The following is a 20,170-nucleotide window of genomic DNA, read 5'->3' as shown; positions in this document are numbered from 1 at the left end:
GTTAGAAGGACAGTTAGAACCGGGGGGAAAATATCTTGCAGTGTTACTTTGGTGGACTGGGGTGTGTCACATGTAACAATAAATCTGAGAGAAACCAGTTCACTATATATTTTTTTTTTAATCAGTGCACAGCTTTGTGTTTTTGAAAAATCCACCGCTGTTGTCCACCTGTATGTCATCATTAAGTTAGCAATACCAATCAAAGATCAGTGTTCAAAGCTTTTGAGTGACTAAAAGTAATTAGTAACACTTTTTTTTTTTTTATTGGTAGACATTTTCTCAGATCAACTGTATACTGAGACAGTACTAATTTCAGACTTTGATGCTAATGGAGCATCATATTTTTAGCAGTTTGTAGCTTTGAATGGATCAGCTTTAAATTACCTTTGTAATATTACTGAATATTGCTTTAATATGGTTTCTGCTGCAGTCTCTGCCATACCAGCAGCACCAAAGACTGTATATAACATGTTCAGCAGTAAGCACCTCAAGTGAACTAATATGCATATTAGCCCTGGTACAAAAAAAACACAACAAATATTGTATACAGAAAAGTACTTACTTTGTTACATGACTTGTACTTGTGATATATGCAATAGTACTTGTATAACTGTAGCCATTTGGCTTGGAATATTTCCTGGGCACAGCTAGTGCCCCATAAAGATAACATCATTTTGTGAATTGTGCTCAATTCTTTGGCAGGTTCTCCATAATAAACTTCCTTTAGATTAACTGTGCTTTCCTTCTTTTCATAGGTGGCCCTGTGCTTCTCACCGGTTGGAAACAAGCTGAGAATTCGTAGCAGGAAGTTCCCAGCTGTTGTTAACTGCACAGCGATAGACTGGTTCCACGAATGGCCCAAGGATGCACTGGAGTCTGTCAGTCTGCGTTTCCTGCAAGAAACAGAGAACATTGAGGTGAGACATTACCAGCATCTGCTGAGAGCTACTATCGGTAGAGGCACTACTTAACACACTTTCAAATGCTGTTGGAATTATTTTTATTTTTCAAATTTCTCCATGTTTTCATTTCTAGGGATGACTATTTTGTTGTTTTTTTTTAATCAAGTGCTGGTACATAGAATGAATATAAGATTTTAAGGGCCTCTAATAACATTGAAGTACAGTGTACATGTAGACACAAAGTCATTTAAAAACTGGATTGATTAGGCGTATGTGTCTTAGGATCACGTTGCATGAAACTGCACCTAAGTCCACCTACATCATCGGTTAGAATTGTTCTAGACTATATATGGCCTGACTTTGTCACCTTTTATGTATTTCCCAAGTGATATATGAGATCCCCAAGGGAGACGTTTGTTATGTGAAAGGCTCTTGGACATTTGGGAGACAACTGAATTGTCATGCATGCCACCTCCATTTCTTGATCTTTTTATTGATTTTCTAAAGTTTATTGGCCCAGTGGGTTTACACTTTAATAGTTTGCTTATCTGACTATAACACGCCTTTTTTTAGATCTTTTACATAGATTTTGGCATATTTCAGCAACTGGGCTAATAATAAAAATATTATTTAATAATAATAATATATTATTATTATTATTATTATTATTATTATTAGGGGGCTTTGCTCACCAACCCCCTGGCCTGCGGTACTTGCCAGCTACTTCGCATCTCTGCTGCTCGCATATGTGGATTTGACTTTCACCAACAGCAAATCTTTTTATTCTCGCAGATTCACCTCTTCAATGGAAAGCAACACTACTTTTCCCTGTTGGCAACACAAATTAGATGATCTACAAGTCTCTGACTTAAAAGTTTAAATCCAAACAATATATTCAGTCTCTTTGCTGTTCCGTTATTTCACCGAGCAATAATTTCCATTTGTTAGTGGTAATGCGATCTTTACTATCATTTTTTGAATTTTATTACTTTCATTATCTCTAACCTGTTCTGCATGTGTTTCGTACCAACGTTTTTGAACCTCTTTACGCTGTTCTACTTTGTCATCTACTTTTTATCTTTTATTTCCAGCCCCGCTCATGTTTAAATCTCTTGAAACAAAGTCTTGTCTTGCAAGACATCAAAGTATCTTTCTGAAAAAGTCATGTCTCATCCCAGGATTTTTTTTATATAATAGAGAGATTATTATTATTATAAATATGATCATTATTATAATTTCAAACATATTCTGAAAAAATTGACCGGAACAAAGCTTTCACTTTTAGTGAAGTAAGAAAAACGGCTAACATAATAATTTGTATGGTATACGTATTTTTATGTCCCTGTTAATACTAGTATTCTCTGTAAGAAGGATCCTTTTCCAAATGGGTATCTATCCGTATTAAGGGCATTTCTAAAAGTGGACTTAATCTTTAATTTCTGAGGTTTCAGCATTTTACTTGATGTAATGTATTTAGATCATATAATAAGTAAAGGCAGTTTCAAGTTTGGTGATCTTCTCGTGTTCATGTGGGAAGTTGTCCCTGCTATTCCAGGTGCTGTGACTTCTACAGTGCAAATATTTTATTAAACGAATGGCCTTTCTTGACTTAACCTCACTCAGTTTTCCTGTGTTTGTGTTTGTATGTACCCTGCTATGTGTGACTGTGCCAGCCATGGTTTGTTTTATCTTCTGTCACTCCTGACATAGACTATTGCCATTTTACAGTAACGTTACAGTACAGTAAAATGATCTGTTTTTCATCATAAAAGTCTGATTTAAAAACAGAAAAAACTACATAAATGTTAGTATGAATTTCCCCAATTACTACAGTAGTTTAAACTAGATAACTTATAGAAATGATGTTTTATGTAAAGTATTCTTAGCATTCACATTGAATACACACTAACTATTTTCTGGAATATTTTTATTCATTAGCCCTCAATAAAAGAATCTGTCAGCAAGTTCATGGCTTATGTTCATACCACTGTAAACGAAAAGTCAAAAGCATATCTCAGCAGTGATCGACGGTATAACTACACCACCCCAAAGTCCTTCTTAGAACAAATCAAACTCTACCAGAGCCTCCTTTCAAAGAAGAGCAAAGAGCTCACTGCCAAGATGGAGCGTTTGGAGAATGGGTTGCAGAAGCTCAAAAGTACCTCTGCTCAGGTTAGTAATGTTCTATGTATTCATAGTATAATTTTATTCATAAGGAGCACTGATTGGTTATTAATTTGGAAAGGAGATTCTAGTAACTTAAAGGACATTCAAATAGAAAGCTAAGGAGATGTTTAGGTAGACTTTGCATAAGGGTGACAATAAACACATTCTAAAAGCTTAGGTATCATGCTCATTTCATTAGGCTTCTCATACAGTGGTGCATTCATGTGAGCCTGGCATAAGAAGGTGTGTTCTGCAACTAGCATGAGTTCACTATTACTGTTTTCTGGAATGATTAAAGAATTGAGGGTGTGATTTTCCTAATGGAGGCAGTATGGGACAGGGGACATTTTTGGTTACCATAAAAAATAGGGTGCTCTTTTGTTATTAAAGTAAGTACTTAAATTTCAGTGAATACCAGGTAGCAGAACATTTTACCACATTACATCGTTCAGTTTGGCTTCTGACCACATAATGTGACTCTATTGCAGCGGACAAACAGCTAGCAGGTGAGTGAGCATGTGGGTACAGAGTGCCAAAAAAGAGTGTGAAGAAGAATGGGTGACAGGATCAATGTCATACCTGTTTAGTAGTGGGTCACCCTCTCTACCCTCTGTAGAATGCTAGATAAACCTCCTGATACAAATTTAGTTTTCGTTTTGTTTCTTTTTTCATTTTGAGAACTGATCACTGAAGAAGATAATACATTTTAATCATTTAAATTGTCTTAAATGCCATTCTGAATTTTCCCAAGGGAATACCTTATCGCATTACTTAATTGATATTTTTGTGATTTCTGCACTTGTGGTGATAGTTGAATTGGGAACTAGGACTGAATGACAACATATGTCATTCCTTGATTAGTTACAGTAATGCTTCTCAGAATGTAGGTTCACTTAGCTTGGTGTCATTTTGTGACAGCACAAACTCGAACTATAAGACAAACTTTATCAGCTGGAAAGCATGTCATTCTTTACTCATACATGTACTAAAGCACTGCTTTATAGATTCTGATGCCCTTTGCTGGAAAACGGATGTCACAGGAAAGCGCCCAGTTAAACAGACACCATTGCTCTTTAATAATTTTAAAAGTAGCCTTGCAGGTGCTATTCTTGCCTTTGGGCAAATACAGCATGATGTGCCTTTAATCTGCTGTAATGGTTTGCTTTATAAAGCCTCCTAAGAGCAGCTCATTCTCTTCTTATTATCTGTCTTATGCTTAATGTTGGAAACACATTCGTTGTTACTTCTGTCTGTTTTCTGCTTAGATAAATCTCTTTGATGTATGTTTTTAATAATGGGCTAAAAATTGCTTTTGGCTGAATTTCTGACAGACTGTTTGATTGGCAAGTCATTCATGTGGTCATACTTTGGCAGTAGCAGGCAGATTAGACTTTTGGACCTAAAATATGAAGTAGCACCGGCATTAAGAATTTTATAATTAGCTGAAAGGATATATTGTGTCTACAGAGAAAGGGCAGTTTACTGTAGGGATTTTTTAATTACTGTATGATTTGTGTTTAACGTACCTCTTATTATTTAATTGGCGAAAGCAGCCATGTTAGTGGGATTAGGTTGGCCATTCTGTGCACCATTTTATTGCTACAGAATGATTACAATCAAATTAATTAAATTTGTAAACTATATGCAATTAACTTTGGTACATTTGATAAAACCCGCTTTATAAATGTGAATCTAAAAAATTGGGAGTGGTCTCCCCTTGACTTTGTTATATACTCAGATTTGAGGATTAAACCACAAAACAGTGATTATATATTTATATTCTGTGCATTAAAGAACCATCAACATCAAATCAAATAAATAATATAATTAACAATTATTATAAAATTAAAGTTGAATAAATCAGACTCTGCAGCCGCATGAATATAAGGAAAAGTACCACTTCTGGTTAGCAGAATTGGCCCAAAATTTGGTAGAAATCTACGTTTAGTACCTAATACTTGTTTGCAAAATTTGTTGACCTAAGTGAAAGCGTACTCAAGTTATCGTGTTTACACACACACACAGACAGAGAGACATAATTCCAAAAATTGTATTTTTGGACTCCGATAGGTCTAAAACGCAGAGATTCAGCAAAATATAGACATTGAATTTCTGGAAGATTACAATACTTTCCCTATAGTTTGTGTTTGAGAAGGTAAAATGAAAAGCAGACAAAAGAAACGGTAGCACTGCTTTGACACTGGGTGCCACCAGTTTGCAAAAATGAAAAATGCGTACACCGGGGAGACCCTTCCATGAAAATGTTCATGGCTTTACGCCAAGTTTAGTTTTTCTACACCTCAAAGTGAGCATGGAAACGAGCATACGCACCATTTATATATGAGGCCCCTGAACTGTGAGTGGTGTTATCAGGCGCCTGCCTCATTAGGCCATATGTTTCACCCTACATTAAAATCATATGATAAGAAGGTTTTTGCTTCTTAGTGGGATGGTTTACAATTACTCCAAACCCACTGGCAGCTTTATTTGGAGTAGCGCCAAATGGAATTACAATCCCGGACTTGAAATATCTATTGTGATATTTTCTGCTTGCCCGTCATTTTATCTTACATTGTTGGAAGAATCTTATTTCACTCTCCATGGCTCAATGGGAGAAGTTGGTCTTATTTACTTAACATTAGAAGAGATCACATTTTTTTCTTGATCAATGGTCCAAAGCATTTTTAGAGGTTTGGCATGATTTCATTACTGCAATATCAGAATAAACAATCTGGACCATTTTAAGCTTTTTGATTTTTTGTTCACTTAGCTCTCCGAATTGGGTAGGGGAGAAGTGCTGATATTGATTTGATTTGAGTTCATTTGTATTCAAAGTAGTACGGACTGCCTCCTTGACTGTTTGCAGTCTTTTTCATTGTAATGTGATTCATAAAATGACTGTAAAGGCCCCTTCTTTGTGCAGATATCAAATGTCACTTTCACTCATTTTCATATTTATTCTTTAAAAAAAATCACAGATAATCCTTATACATAAGTACATTGACATCTCACACTTTTAATCAGAAAACAGGTCTGCTCATTTTTTTTTCTTACAGCTCCGTGAAAGATAGCATGTGTCGAAAAAATTATACAACGGTGCATTTTCTGTAAAATTAAAATAAAATGGATCAAGCTGCACTGTTGTATCACAGAATGAAAAGGGACAATTAACTAGCTCCAGATGAACCATTTTCCACGATTCATGCCTTTCAGTTCTTTTTCTCTTTGATATAAATTATTCACCAAGTGATCTTCAGCTAAAAGGATTTCTATTTTAATAAAATGTGTACTAAATTTATTTAAAGGATACATTAATTTTAAGTGATAAGCACTGACATTGGACACACACTTGTTAGCACTGTTGCCTCAAAGCCCCAGCATTTGACTTCTAGGTATGTGACTTAGTATGGAGTTTGTATTTTCTCCTTCTGGAATCCGCAAAACACATGTTTGATTAGTTACAATTTTTTTACACTGTGAGTTTGTGTTAATGTGTGTATGCATGTGTCACTTAAAATCCTGGTGCAGCTGCCCAGAATGAATTCCTCACCTGAGTCCAACCTTTCCAAGGTCGGCTCTGGCTTTCCTTCTTCACGAAGGAGAATTCAGAATATAAAAGTGTGATTGAAGTGAGTTGCCATCTACATGACACTGTTGTGTAGGGTTATAGTCTTCACTGCCACATGCAGAGTATGGTGAAATTCTTACATGTGCTAATTAACCTAAGCCACGCAAGGTTACATTTCAGGATTAGTATTCCTTACTTGAATCAGCTACATGTTCTGCATTAGAGCACATGAGATCCTGCCATCCCAAAAAAAATAGTAGGTCACTCTACAGCTCTTGGAAAAAGGCTCTTGAGGACTGCAGAAATGCTACAACCTCCAGATGGTTACTACAAATACAGTATGCAGTGGGTTATTTTATGACAGATTGGCATTTTAGACACACCTCGATATGTGAAAGAAATGTTTCAAATTGTGAGGAACTATATCTGAAGTCTGCGTGTTGATGCTGCACTTTCTGTCCGGTTGACTCGATTATCCCTGTTTATTTTCCTGTAGGTTGATGACTTGAAATCCAAACTGGCTGCTCAAGAGGTAGAGCTGAAGCAGAAGAATGAAGATGCTGATAAACTGATCCAGGTAGTAGGAGTGGAAACAGAAAAAGTATCCAAGGAGAAGGCTATCGCCGATGAAGAAGAACAAAAGGTGGCTGTCTTTGCCATGGATGTCAGCAAAAAGCAACGGGATTGTGAAGAAGATTTGGCAAAGGCAGAGCCAGCTCTCTTTGCAGCACAGGATGCTTTAAATACATTGAACAAGGTTAACATTTTATGTATATTGTTTTTATTTTCTTGTTCAGAACAAAGTTTGGTTTCAACTGGGACCTGAGAAGGCAGAGTTGTTCATTATGGCCAGTGTGTACTGTCATATTTTCTTAGTATTCGCTATCTATTCAAGGCAATGTGCAACTGGGAGTTTTCCTTCACCAATTACCTATTTTTTGTTTCCAATCCAGTGGAACCTCAAAGCTAAAACGTCATACAGCATTACTTGTCCTTAAAGCAATGGCCAGTCTGAGGACATATTAAATGAGCAGCTCATTTTTGCTGGTTTCCATTCTGATCTTCTAATATTTCATTCTTGAGACGTTGAACTGACCAGTCCAAGGAGAATTTGAACTGAATGATTTAGATGAGGCTGACCTATTTTTTTCACCTTATTTATTCTTCATGTGCTTGTCTTAATAAGGCATTTGGAGTTATAGTGAGAGGTGTGCTTGAGGACCTGACTTTGGGTTTAACTAGCAGTCATTTTTCAGGTTTTGTTTTTCTTCTGGTATTAGCTGTACTGGGCATTCTAGCCAAGATTGATTATTGTTGCCTTTTCACTCTGCTTGTATCTTTACTAACATTTGTGAACATGACAGGGATTATGTCTAGAATTTTTTTTCACCCTCTGAATTGAAACAAGGTATAATGGGTGGTCCCTTTGCTCTCTGTCTTCGTCCTGTTGCAGTACTTCCCATATCAGTACTCAGTATGGCCAAAGTGTACTTCAGAAGCAGGGTGAAGTTTCACCTCCTCATCATATTCCTCACAGCTCCAGAGTCTTGCATTCAAGTCCTAGTCAGGTTTCAGTCTGTGTGGAGTTTGCACATTTTGCCTCCCATCTAATAGATATATTCGGTCAATTGGCGATTTCTAAATTGCCATCTATGAGAGTGAGTGTGCCCTTTTTATGAACTGGTACCCTATTCACGATTCAATACCCTTTGACTCAGGACTGTATAAAGTGTATTGGATAATGATAGACAGATTAATGTATTTCACACAGGAAAAAAGTACATTTTGTTAGTGGAGGAAAAGGTTGTGAGCTTCCCAAAGGTGTTGTCTTCATACAACAGGGCAATTTTACGCAACTTTAACAGCCATTCATACTGCAGGAGATGAGGGTTAGTCATTTTCATTCTTGCTTGAAGAATATTACTGTATTTCTTAATGTTAAATAAAAAATCCAGAAACTGTTCAAAGCATAAGTGACTACAAAAGTGATACTGTTTCCTGTTATGAAGATAACAATGTAAAAGAGCTTGGAATTTCCCATGTACCCTTCTGCATCTTTAGCCATACATGGATCTCCATCCATCTTTTATCCCCTGGCAATGCCAGTTTGAAAGCTGCAAAGCCTTACATGTTTGGTGGATTCAGCTGGACATCTTTGTGTGTATAAGATGGTTAACTAGCAATTAAATCTTTCCTGCAGGTGTGCGTCTAATAGTGATGCTCCAGAGTTATTGATTTCATTCTGTATTGTTGAAATTGTCTGAAAGAGAGCACATGAGAGTTCAGAACTTCATAGCTAACAAGTCTTCAGGGGGTACTTTTACCGCTAGGGGGTTTCAGCACATTGCATTTGATGAGACACATCATTTAAGTTTCGGCATGTGGCTCCTGACTTCAAAGCTGTCCTTTCAGACTGAAATGTCCGCGGACTAAACTTCATTAGCAGTTGTGTGCAGAGAAATTGTTCCTTTTCTTTTAACAATTGCTTCAGTAACCTTATTTCTTTTTTTTTCCTTTTTTTTTTTTTTTAAACAGAATAACTTGACAGAGCTGAAGTCCTTCGGATCCCCAGTACTTGCAGTCACAAATGTCACTGCTGCAGTAATGGTCCTTACAGCGCCTGGAGGGAAAGTACCCAAAGACCGCAGCTGGAAGTCAGCCAAGATCATGATGGCCAAAGTAGATGGTTTTCTGGAGTCACTCATCAGCTTCAACAAGGAGAATATCCATGAGAACTGCCTGAAAGCCATTCAACCATATCTTCAGGACCCTGAGTTCAGGCCTGAATTTGTGGCTTCCAAGTCTTTAGCAGCTGCTGGTCTGTGCTCTTGGGTTATAAACATTGTGGCGTTCTACAAAGTTTTTTGTGATGTGGAGCCCAAACGCCAGGCAGCAAAGAAAGCCAAAGCAGACTTAGACGCTGCTCAAGAGAAACTGTCAGCTCTCAAAGCCAAAGTAGCTGTAAGCAACAATTCCTTTCATTTCTCAGTGGGCTTGCATGCTAGAATTTCAGAAGGGGATGTTGAAAGTGAAAAGAATCTCTTGAGGGGTTAGCAAAGTAACAGAGTCTGCACAGTAAAATACTGTAGGTTAGGGTGAGATGAGGTTTTGGTATTACTTGAAGAGTTTGATCATTCTAAAAGGTATATATAGTTCAGGTTGAACTTGGTATATCTTACAACATTATTATGGGTATCATATCTATTTGTCTGAAATATTTTTACCCGATGGTAAGTGTTCATCGGCGCCATTTCTGGGTGTCTGTAGATGCCAGCAGAAGAAAGAACACAAGCTCACATCGTTGATTCCTCATGTCCGTTTTTCTATCCACTGTCTCAGTAAGTGAGTAAGTGCACCTTGTCTCCTGACAGTTGAAATATCTTCCAGCACTTATAAATAATTATCTGCATTTTTACTAGTGCCAGATACCAAGGTATTATTTATTTCCAGAGTTACTAATCCTTTACCTCCTCCCCCCCACCCAGGTTATCAGTGTAGAGTGTCATCTCTTGTAAACAGTAAGTGTCTACACTGCAAGTTAAATACTTAATATCCATTCCCTGTTTTTCAAGTGGTAACATCTCTTCAATATAACCATCTCAACCCTCCTCTTTTACCATATTGTTTAGTGGTTAGAAGCCAGCAGAGGTGGGTAGAGTAGCCAAAAATTGTACTCAAGTGTAACATTACTTCAAAATAATATTACACAAGTAGAAGTTAAAAGTAGTCCACCAAAAACTTACTCAAGTAAGAAATAAAAAAGTACTTGATGAAAAGACTACTCAAATCTGAGTAACTGTTTGAACATAATAAATGATTTATTTTTTAGAAATGTTGTAATAAGACAGACAACAATTTAAAATAATGTACAAATTCTGCTATTTCCAAATAATAAAATACAAAAATGAGTAAAAATAAATCTTATCTTTACAAAATAAAGATGCACAAATAGCACAAAGTTCCAAATCTCAGTTTTTCACAACAAAGCTTTTGGAGCCGATACCTATGGTAGGTAATGAGTATGTTTGAACAGTGCAAACTACTTACAGTGACGAGATATCCTGGGCCAGTTTCAAATTCATAAAGCCGTGTCACTATCCGTGAGTGCAATTGCATGACCGTTGTGAATTAATGAGGTAGTTGGAGCAAGTCGCACCTGCACATGCGGGTCCGATCATTCTCAATTGATTTATTGGCTTCCTGCAGCATGCGAGTAAGGCCCACGGAGACGGAAGTGTATATATACGGGTCAGCATAAAAAAGAAGGGGGAATCAAAAGGAGAAAAGACATGAAAGGCAGGCTTGGGAATGACGATATGGTTGTAGCAGTGAACAGAAGCCCCACATGACTAAAAAATCTCTCAAAGGCTGCAAGATGCAGGACGTTTGTGTGGTCATGTGACTGCATGGCTACGTCTGATTGGTGAAACAGTCCTGCAGTAGATCCACTGGCAGCTTCTCTCTTGCAAAAATATAGTTTAATGTATAAATGGAAAAAAGTAACCAGTCGAGTGTTGCCCAATGTAGCAGAGTAGGAGTAGCGTTTCTTTTCACAAATTTTTTGTTCTGGTCTCAGATACATAACAACACAGTATACTTAAGTAACAGACCCGTCAGTTTTACTGTACTTATGTGTATTTAAATCTTTTTTTCATGTTGTCATTATTTTTCCCATAGCTCCTGAATGAAAATCTGGCAAACCTTAATGCAAAGTTTGAGATGGCCACAACAGACAAGCTAAAATGCCAACAAGAGGCAGAAGCAACTGAGCGGACTATCTCTCTTGCCAACCGATTGGTGAGTTGAAGTTCACATTCATATTCATGATTATTTTCTTTTGATAAGTGAAGAATACAGTCACAGCCTAATAAGACTGGTCTGTGTCATGATTTAGGAGTTTCACTCAAAGCTAAATAATGAGGCCTCCAAAACAAGCTAGGTTCAGGCCAGAAGCCTATTGTTCTGCTAAGCAGAGGAAACATTGCCTTTTTAAGACTACCTGCTGACTTTAGCTGGACCAGGCCTAAAAAGGGAGATGGCAAAAACAACTATAATAGTCTTGAAGTAAAGCAAAATCTCAACAAAAGGAAGGATGACCTTCACTCTTGGACATTTTATACATAAATTATTTATTAGCAGAAACTAAAAAAAAAAAATCTTCAAACCAGCATTAAAGGAGCGCAAAAGATTTGTTGAAAAGGCAGACCTAAGCAAACAAATCCCAATACATTAGACAAAAATCAGTATGCTTTAAACAGCAAAAAAGATCCAGAAAAATTGAGACAGGAAACACAATGCTTACTGTAACTCCACAATATCCAAATGATTTCCATACCAAGGCCTTCTTGGTTCACTTAAATAGAATGAGGGAGAACCTGCCTGTTGGGTTCCATCCACAAAGAACATGGAATATAACAACATTTAAAGAGGCAGTACATTATTTTCATATCACATACAAAATCAACAAACGTTCTCATATAGACATGAGAAATAACTATTTAAAATGAATTAAAACAGCAATATCTTGCTATCTCAGATACATATAATTTGTTGTTTGTACCCTAGCCCTAGCGCTCCCTTGTGAAAGAGCAGGAAGACACTCTAAACAGGTCTCCATTTCAATACTACATACTGTCACCAGGTTTCCATCTGCCTCGTCAGATGTTCTCACTCGCCACTCTTATAATTCCTTCATTATTTGCTTAGGTGATCTTAAAACACTTCCTGCAATCTGTCATGTTCATGTTGGTATACCTGATGGCTTTGATATAAGATGCTCATAATCTCTATTGGACTCTGCCTGAACACTCGTTAGATGCCTCCATGTCAGACATAGTGGTTTGTTCTGCAAGATAGCAAAAAGCATAACAACGTTTTGATAATTAACTTGCGACTCATGCATGCCAACATTTAGACAAATGCTGCATGTAAACTATTTCCAGTGAGTAGGATATATCTTATCCTGGAAGTCACTGAAGCCTAGAGGATTGCACTTTAAATATAATTTATGGATTAATATACAAGTGAGTGTAGAAGGACAAAAGACAGTGACATGTCCAATAACATTGGAGCCACATGGTAACAGCACAAGTGGCTGCATTTTAGAGTCTGCAGTCATTTAGGATTTCCATATATATTCTTTTGTAAGACGTATAATTAATAATAATGAAAAGATCTTCTCTCTCCCAATGTCCTCCAATAAAGTAGTAAGTTTAACTGAAATTAAGCATGACACATCAACTCCACTGGGCCCAGCTTCACAAATCTGTGTTCCTCTCGATTAGCTCCTCTATTTATTTTGCTTCCTTGTTAACTTCTTTCTCTATGACAGCAGCAATCTGTTGTTCACTTCTTCCTAACTCATGGCTCAGTGCATGCTGGCAATGTCAATTGTTTATAACCATTTCTTGCGTTTGTTTCTGGGGTCTTCCCAGATTCATCCCTGTATGAAAGTTGCTGGAAATAGTATGGTTCTGATCTCTGGCTGGTTTGTAGGCTGACTTTTTCTAAATATATTTGGGCTCCTATGCACTCTTAACAGATTGGGCTCATAGACATTTATGTGTCTGTTTGAGTTTTATCTAAAATTTGTATGTAACATAAACAGGAGAGTTTTTTAATTCAATAAAAAAATAATTATATAATGCTTTTCTAACTTAGTCAAAACACTTTACATAGACAGTGGGAAGCCACTTCAACCACCACTGTGCAGCATTCACCAGGATGATGTGACGGCGGCCATTCTTGCGCCAGCACGCTCGCCACATTTTACCTGTTAGGATTGTGAAGGGGTGAGAGAGAGAGAGAGAGCCAATTAGAGACAAGGGGTGATTAAGAGGAATGGATGAGACTGTGATGGTCAATTTAGCCCTAATTTTTGAGAACACTGTAATCTTTTTGAAGGATTCTTAGGAATCTTTTATGAACACCAAGAGTCAAGACCTTGATTTTTAAGTCTCATCCAAAGGATGGCAGCATTTTATAGCTCAATGTCCCCATTGCTGCATTGGGGCATTGGGATCCGCACACAAACCACAGAGTGAGCAACCCCTGGTGGCCTCACCAACACCTTTTTCAGCTGGATCCCAAGTTTTCCTTGATGGTCTTCCATCCAAGTACTGACTGGACCCAAACATAATTAGCTTCGAATGGATTACCTGTTCTGAAGTGCAGGTTGTATACCTGCTTGCACAGGAAATAAACATGAAAATGTAGAGTACAGGGGAAAACAAAGTGAACCAATGGAAATACACCTTACAGCCTCTCTGGTCTGCTGTAGTTGGTCTTGATCTCTGTCTACCAGGTGTTCACTGGTCCACCTCAAAGTACTGTGCAACACAGCAGTTTTTTCCGTCCTCGTGCCAGTTAAGTGTTAACCCAAACTCGCTCCTTACTCTAGACATGAATGTCTTTCTGCCAAGTTTTAACTTTAAATCCCCTCCTTCCAGGGTCATTCCAGCCAAGGCTAAAATTACTTCTTGGATCAGGGGTGGACATGTAAAGTTTCACCATTGCATTCCTGAGCCTTCAGTTGCCTTTTAAATGCACCTTTATGCTGTGTCAGTTGGGAGCCACACAATCATGCTTCTTCCTTTCATGAAATGTGCCCTGCAACGTGATAAGCTATAAGGAAATGTATGGTCTCTTACCAGTCCTCCCCATCTCCACCACTTAAAGGGCGTCATTGATATAGTTCTGTGCTGAGACCATGTGCTGCTAGAAGGTAAAATGGCACCTATCCATCTTTTTTGGGCTTGCTCTCTGTTTTTGATATTATTTTATAATCCCTTGCACTGGCTGGGATACCTGCACTCTTGAATCTTAGGAGAGCATTATATGTTTCCACCAAGGTCCAAGCTTTTTTCTCTTATTATGATGTCTGTGCCTAGTGCAATTACTGTATTTCAGAACACACATTAGCCCTCAAATGGTACCCATCTTGTCACACTGGCATGCTGATTTGAATCTCTACCCCCAGGTCTGGTTTTAATTGTTTCCATGTCCTCTGACTGTACCACTAGGACAACCATATAATACAAGCACAGGATCTGCTGAATATTATCTATGTTAGTCCGACAGGGGCATCTTTCTGATCACTTTTCATAGTATTTAGGATATTTTGGGATTTTTGGAATATTTGCATATATTTAATGAGAGAACCCGGGGACCCCCTTCATCAGGTAGGGAACTGCAGCCTAAACCAGCTAAATGATAACTCACAAGTATAATTATTCATGTCACTGAGCCTTTATTATAATGTGCTCTGACGTGACAAACATATTAAACTTCAAAAGTGATGAATACGGTGTGCCGAACGTATTTTAATTCCCTCTTAAAAGGCCTAATGATGCACATACAGACTGAAAAATGTTTTTTTTTTTTTGTTAGTTTTTATCTGCTACCTGTTGTTACTTCCCTGGAAACTGGCTGATAGGTTACAAATATTTCAGCCAACCTTCATTTGTTTATGCCCACTGTACTGGAAGTCATTAGAAAACTGACAAGGGCTACATTCCGCTTTTTCTGCCAATATAAAGAGTCAATTTGCATCAGTGTCCGGCTTTCCTAACATAATCGGAGAGTTTACTGATCTCCTATTGTAATAAAGGCATCTCGCCAGAATGAAACTGCTTTTGTTAACTGTAAGCAGTGATACTTCAGTAATGCACCATGTCTTCTGTAATTTTAATGCCACTGCACAGCACTTATAAGCTGCATTACAGGTGTTCCTGTGTCATTCCATGGGGTGCAAAGGTCATTGACTGTATTTTGTTCCTTAGTGGCACCTAGTAATTCAAGAGGTACAGCCAACATGCCCAGCACTCAGTCGTTGATTGTGTGACATTTCCTCGTAGTGCTTTGTACGGCCCTGATCTCAGATTGTCAATCATGTGTTGTTGCTTCATGGCTCTCTCAGCTCCTTTGGGGACTCCCCTAACCGCCACCTCATCCTGCTCTGAAAAATTACATTTGTTTTCAACCTGCGCATATGTTACTCATATCCACAATTTGGTGTACAAAATAGTGAATCCTGGTTTGGGAATTTCCACTTGTGGCATCATATTGGCACTCAGAGTTTTGGATTTTTAAATTTTGGATTAGGGATATTCAACCTGTACTAAAAATGTTTTATCTAGTCTATTTACTATACATCAATAGCAAGATATCACAATCAAGTAACACATGTTATACAAAGGACACACTTTCCGGTTTCTTGGGAGCCATTTAAGAAATTGTGATACTTGAGATTAATTATAACTACTAATTGGGCAAATTGGCCTTTGAGTGTGTTATCAAGCAAAATGTAGCTCACAAAAATAAGGTACTGTAATTAAATAGATATAAACAATGAACATGGCCTAGCATGTGCACTTGTTGAGTGCATTATGACGAAAACAATAAGAGAATGTTTATAAAGCACAAATCAAAGCGTGTGTCCCATTTGCTTCTATAGTGAGTAGAGCTAAACATGTAAACAAAGGTCTTTAGCCAGATGTACAAAAGGACAATTGACAGGATTTTATTCATTAGAGGTTACTGGGAGCATTACAGTAGATTGGCTACATGTGCACACACTGTTCAAGGTGATACTTTATACCCAAGGCAAGCAGATCTATATGTCCATCCAGGGCCGCATACACGAGTGGAGCTTAATTGTGCTCAGAAGCCAAAAGCAAACAAGCAGGCATGCTTTTTAATCCTTTATCTTATATCCTGGAATTAACTTGCTGGTCTCTGGGGCGTTTAATACTGTAGCTAACTAGCCTACAGTCTAGAGAACTAAAGTCATGGACTGCATGCATGGAGCAGGTGCATGATGTAGAAAAATGCAAATTGCATTAATTTTGCTTAAAATAAGCCTTATGTTATATTTAAAGCCATGTTCCGTAAATAATGTACCGTAATAATTTCCGTTCATGAAATGTACATTTTCACGGTCAGTGTTATGCTAACTTTATCTTTTTGTTTTTGAGCTGATTTCTTAATTTATCTTACACCAAAGCCCTTTAAAGAGCTGGCAGAAGAGACGGTCCAAAAAAAATCAAAACAAACAAGCCTCTTAATTACTGCAAACTGCAAAGATGTGACTTGTACTGCAAATTACTGGTGATGGCTTATCCACTTGAGCTTTTTCATGTTTCTTCAGTCGCCACTTTCATGTCATTTGCATTGATTTCCAGACTCTATAAATTCATCCAAAGCAAGAAAGAAAAAAGTGTAAAAGCAGCAAACAAAACTAGCAGGACAATGAACAAATGCAGGTGGGCTGCACACGAGGCTTAAATGTAAATGGGAGATGCTGTACATTTGATTTCAAGACCAAATAGATTTTTACTTTAGTCCAAGGTGATCCCTTTATGAGTCAGTTGTTCAGCACGGAGGCCTTGTTTTATGTGAGAATCACCCGATGGATGATCACTGTTGAATAAAAACAAATGGCAAAACAAAGCTTATAAAAAATGAGGTAGACTAGATTGTTTAAGCACCATTAACACTGCAGTATTATCTATCTATCTATCTATTAGCCAACCATTTTCCATGTTCCTTGTTCTAGGTCGGTGGCCTTGCCTCAGAAAATGTACGGTGGGCAGAAGCCGTTGGAAACTTCAAAGAACAGCTAACCACTGTGTGTGGAGATGTTTTGCTGATTACAGCATTTGTGTCCTACTTGGGATATTTCACCAAAAAGTACAGAATTGAGTTGATGGATGGAGCATGGAGGCCATACCTCAGTGCACTAAAGGTGAGCAAGGAGTGAATTTCTGGTGGAAATATCTTGGTGGGGGCTGAGTTGTAAGGGAAGACATGAGTCTGCTTTTGAAATTGATGAAAGTGCTTTAATAAGTCAATCCATGCTCTGTATGATGTCACTTGAAAGAAAAAACAAAAACCTTTAACACAAAGCCTTTTGTGAGCACTTCAGCATTAAAAAAAGTTCCATGTGTTGTTATACTTTAGAAAAGTTAGACAATTAACATGTAGTGAAGACTGAGAAGATACTAATGGTTGTTAGCCTATTTCTAAAAGCAAAGAGCACTGAGAAATCGACGCTGTAGCCTTTGACCTTTTTTAGATTAAAGAGCATTTTAGTTCAAATAAATTTTATAAATGTGATTTTAACCCTCCTGAAACTACCAGGTTATAGGATTTTGGACTTTCCTTTTTTTTTTAATAAAGAACACACAGTGATGGTTCACCTTCTCACCCTGGCACTAATTTTATTCTGGAATCTTCAGCCAATTATGTGGAGATTTCATTATTTGTTTTCCTCATTAGTCTATAGAGATTAGTTGCCAGAGGGTAGGTCTAAGAAAATCACCTTGTGACCCACTAGTTGTACTTCCGACACTCCGTACATGTGCTGAATATTGAAGTAATTAGTACATTTAAATTAAGGGTGATGCTTGTGCTTTTTTATTTATGGTCTTGTGGGTGGAAAGGCAAGAATCTGAAGGCCAGATTAGATTTGCCTCAAGGTGTTTCAACAGATTCCACAGAAACATGTGATTTTATTTTATTTGGTCATCTTACAAAGAAGAGATGAACACTAATGCCTTTTGTGGTGTCTGTTTATGAACAGTTCTGTTTCGTTAATTTTCTAATGAATTATTTGATGATGGGGTAGAAAAGACATGAATCCTTTTTATCTAATTTTACATATGAATACAGTACATGCTTTATAATTCAATTTGACAAATACAGATATGGTAGTTTATTAAGTGTTCCCCCTTAGTAGTTATATTCATGGTCCTGTTTCTTCCCAACTAGAATGGAATGACATATGGTGAAAAGTTAAAAATGTTGCAAAAGTTAAATTACGCAGCAATTAAGCATGTTTTCTTTGAATTGTGTCAGTTGAGGATGCCATTTATTAGGGGCTACTGTAATAGTGTAATGTGCTTGCATTTTTAGTCATTATTTCTGTTTTCTTATTCTAATTTTAAATATTGTATAACCTCTTTTTCCCCATTGTATTGAGCAAGTAGTTGGTAAAAATTGCCATCAAATAGGACTCAAGCAACAGTTACAACATGTGTTATATTTTTGAAAATTCCAAGTCCAGAGTGCAACAGAGAATAGTATCAAACATACAGGATTAAAATATTTTTTAATTATTATTATATAATATCTGACGGTGTCAATGTTTAAATAATTGGCCAAGCATCTAATTTTAAAGTGTAAGGAAACTGGATAAGCCAGTTGTTATACTTGCAGAGTTTTAGTGATAAAGAGAGCACCATCTGGGCCAGTTTATGACTTAATTATGTTACTTTCTTGTCTGTTTGAACCTTCTCGTGCATTCCTTTGAAATTAAAGGAAATGCTGACAAAGCTAGCTAGGCTGGGGGAGTTGTGCCTAGGCTGTTTCATTGCTGAGTCAGGGGCTGTAGAGTGACAATAAGATCGAGACTTGCAATGGAATGCTCCGTCTCTCTGCCGTTTGCCATCCTGGGAAGACCACCTCTTCTGGTTGGTTATAATCTGACAGTCCATGCTGCCTGACCCCAAGCAGATGATGAGCTGACTGAGAAGGAACGGTTTATACACCACCTGAAACAAACTGCACATCAAGAACTATAAGGATGTATGGTTTGCAAAGCCACTTTCTATTTGCTTTTTGTTTATAGTATTAATAATATTTAAAGATTAAAACTTGCTATCCATAAGACATGAATAAATGTGGAACTTTTTTTTTTGGTACTCTGTCTCGTAGCCTGGGGTTACAGTTCTAAAAGTAAGAGCGATGTGCTGAACTACAGAACCTGACGGTGTGGTAAGAGTTTGGGTTTTCTGTTTATGTCTACATAATAAAGAGTATAATGGGGTGACTCGGGTCACCCCAGCATGACAAAACATGAAGAAATGTATGCAATATACAACTTAATCAAACCTGTATAGCATAGATTGAGGAAGTGAAACGTCTTTATTTGAAGGATTCTTTTCTCAGTGAGATTTTCAAATTACAAATATTCACATTAGTATAGTAGTTTTCACATTTTTTACACTCCAGTATGACAGACATAAAAATAAAACTTGAAGTGGGAAATATTTTTTTTCCCCCATTTGCAAGTCACATGAACCTTATTTAAAGCTAAACATCAACCCATAAACATTATTAAAGTAATGCTGTCATTTGCGTCATCCGAAGGGTAATGAGAAAACTTTTGAAAGCCAGTTTATGTAAATGTCAAAATAAACACATACCGCTCCACCTCATTTAATAGTTAAAGCTTTACAGTTGGCTACATTTTAATTTGCATTTAATTCCCACTGTTTATGAACAGAAAATGTTATTACCAATTTTCCCCTCAGTACCATTCGGCTATAAAACGGGACAGGATTTCTATTTGCAATTGGAATTAGAATATTTGAGAGCATGTTTCACAAGTGGAATATCCTCGTATAAATTAGGTTCATTTTGTAGTCTGGGTGGGGGAAGGATAAAATAAAATCTAATAATGTCAGTAAGTTACTACGGTACTCAAATACAAGACATCCATTAATTGCTTTTTAAATCGGGGATTTAGAAAGGT

The 20,170-nt window shown here is 37.2% G+C and overlaps 1 protein-coding gene across 1 annotated transcript in view; it reads left to right on the top strand.

Moving 5' to 3' along the window:
- dnah9 (dynein, axonemal, heavy chain 9) overlaps nucleotides 1–20,170 on the top strand; it is a 262,350-nt gene that overhangs the window by 139,732 nt on the left and 102,448 nt on the right. Inside the window, exons 48-53 of the mRNA XM_039739325.1 lie at nucleotides 756–917; nucleotides 2,841–3,074; nucleotides 7,133–7,393; nucleotides 9,172–9,597; nucleotides 11,314–11,433; nucleotides 17,192–17,380. Coding sequence (XP_039595259.1) covers nucleotides 756–917; nucleotides 2,841–3,074; nucleotides 7,133–7,393; nucleotides 9,172–9,597; nucleotides 11,314–11,433; nucleotides 17,192–17,380 — 1,392 coding nt within the window. The remainder of the gene's footprint in view (nucleotides 1–755; nucleotides 918–2,840; nucleotides 3,075–7,132; nucleotides 7,394–9,171; nucleotides 9,598–11,313; nucleotides 11,434–17,191; nucleotides 17,381–20,170) is intronic.

This window comes from Polypterus senegalus, chromosome 17 (genome assembly GCF_016835505.1).
Source record: "Polypterus senegalus isolate Bchr_013 chromosome 17, ASM1683550v1, whole genome shotgun sequence".
Taxonomy (NCBI): Eukaryota; Metazoa; Chordata; class Cladistia; order Polypteriformes; family Polypteridae; genus Polypterus; species Polypterus senegalus.
This window is presented reverse-complemented; position numbering and strand designations above follow the sequence as displayed.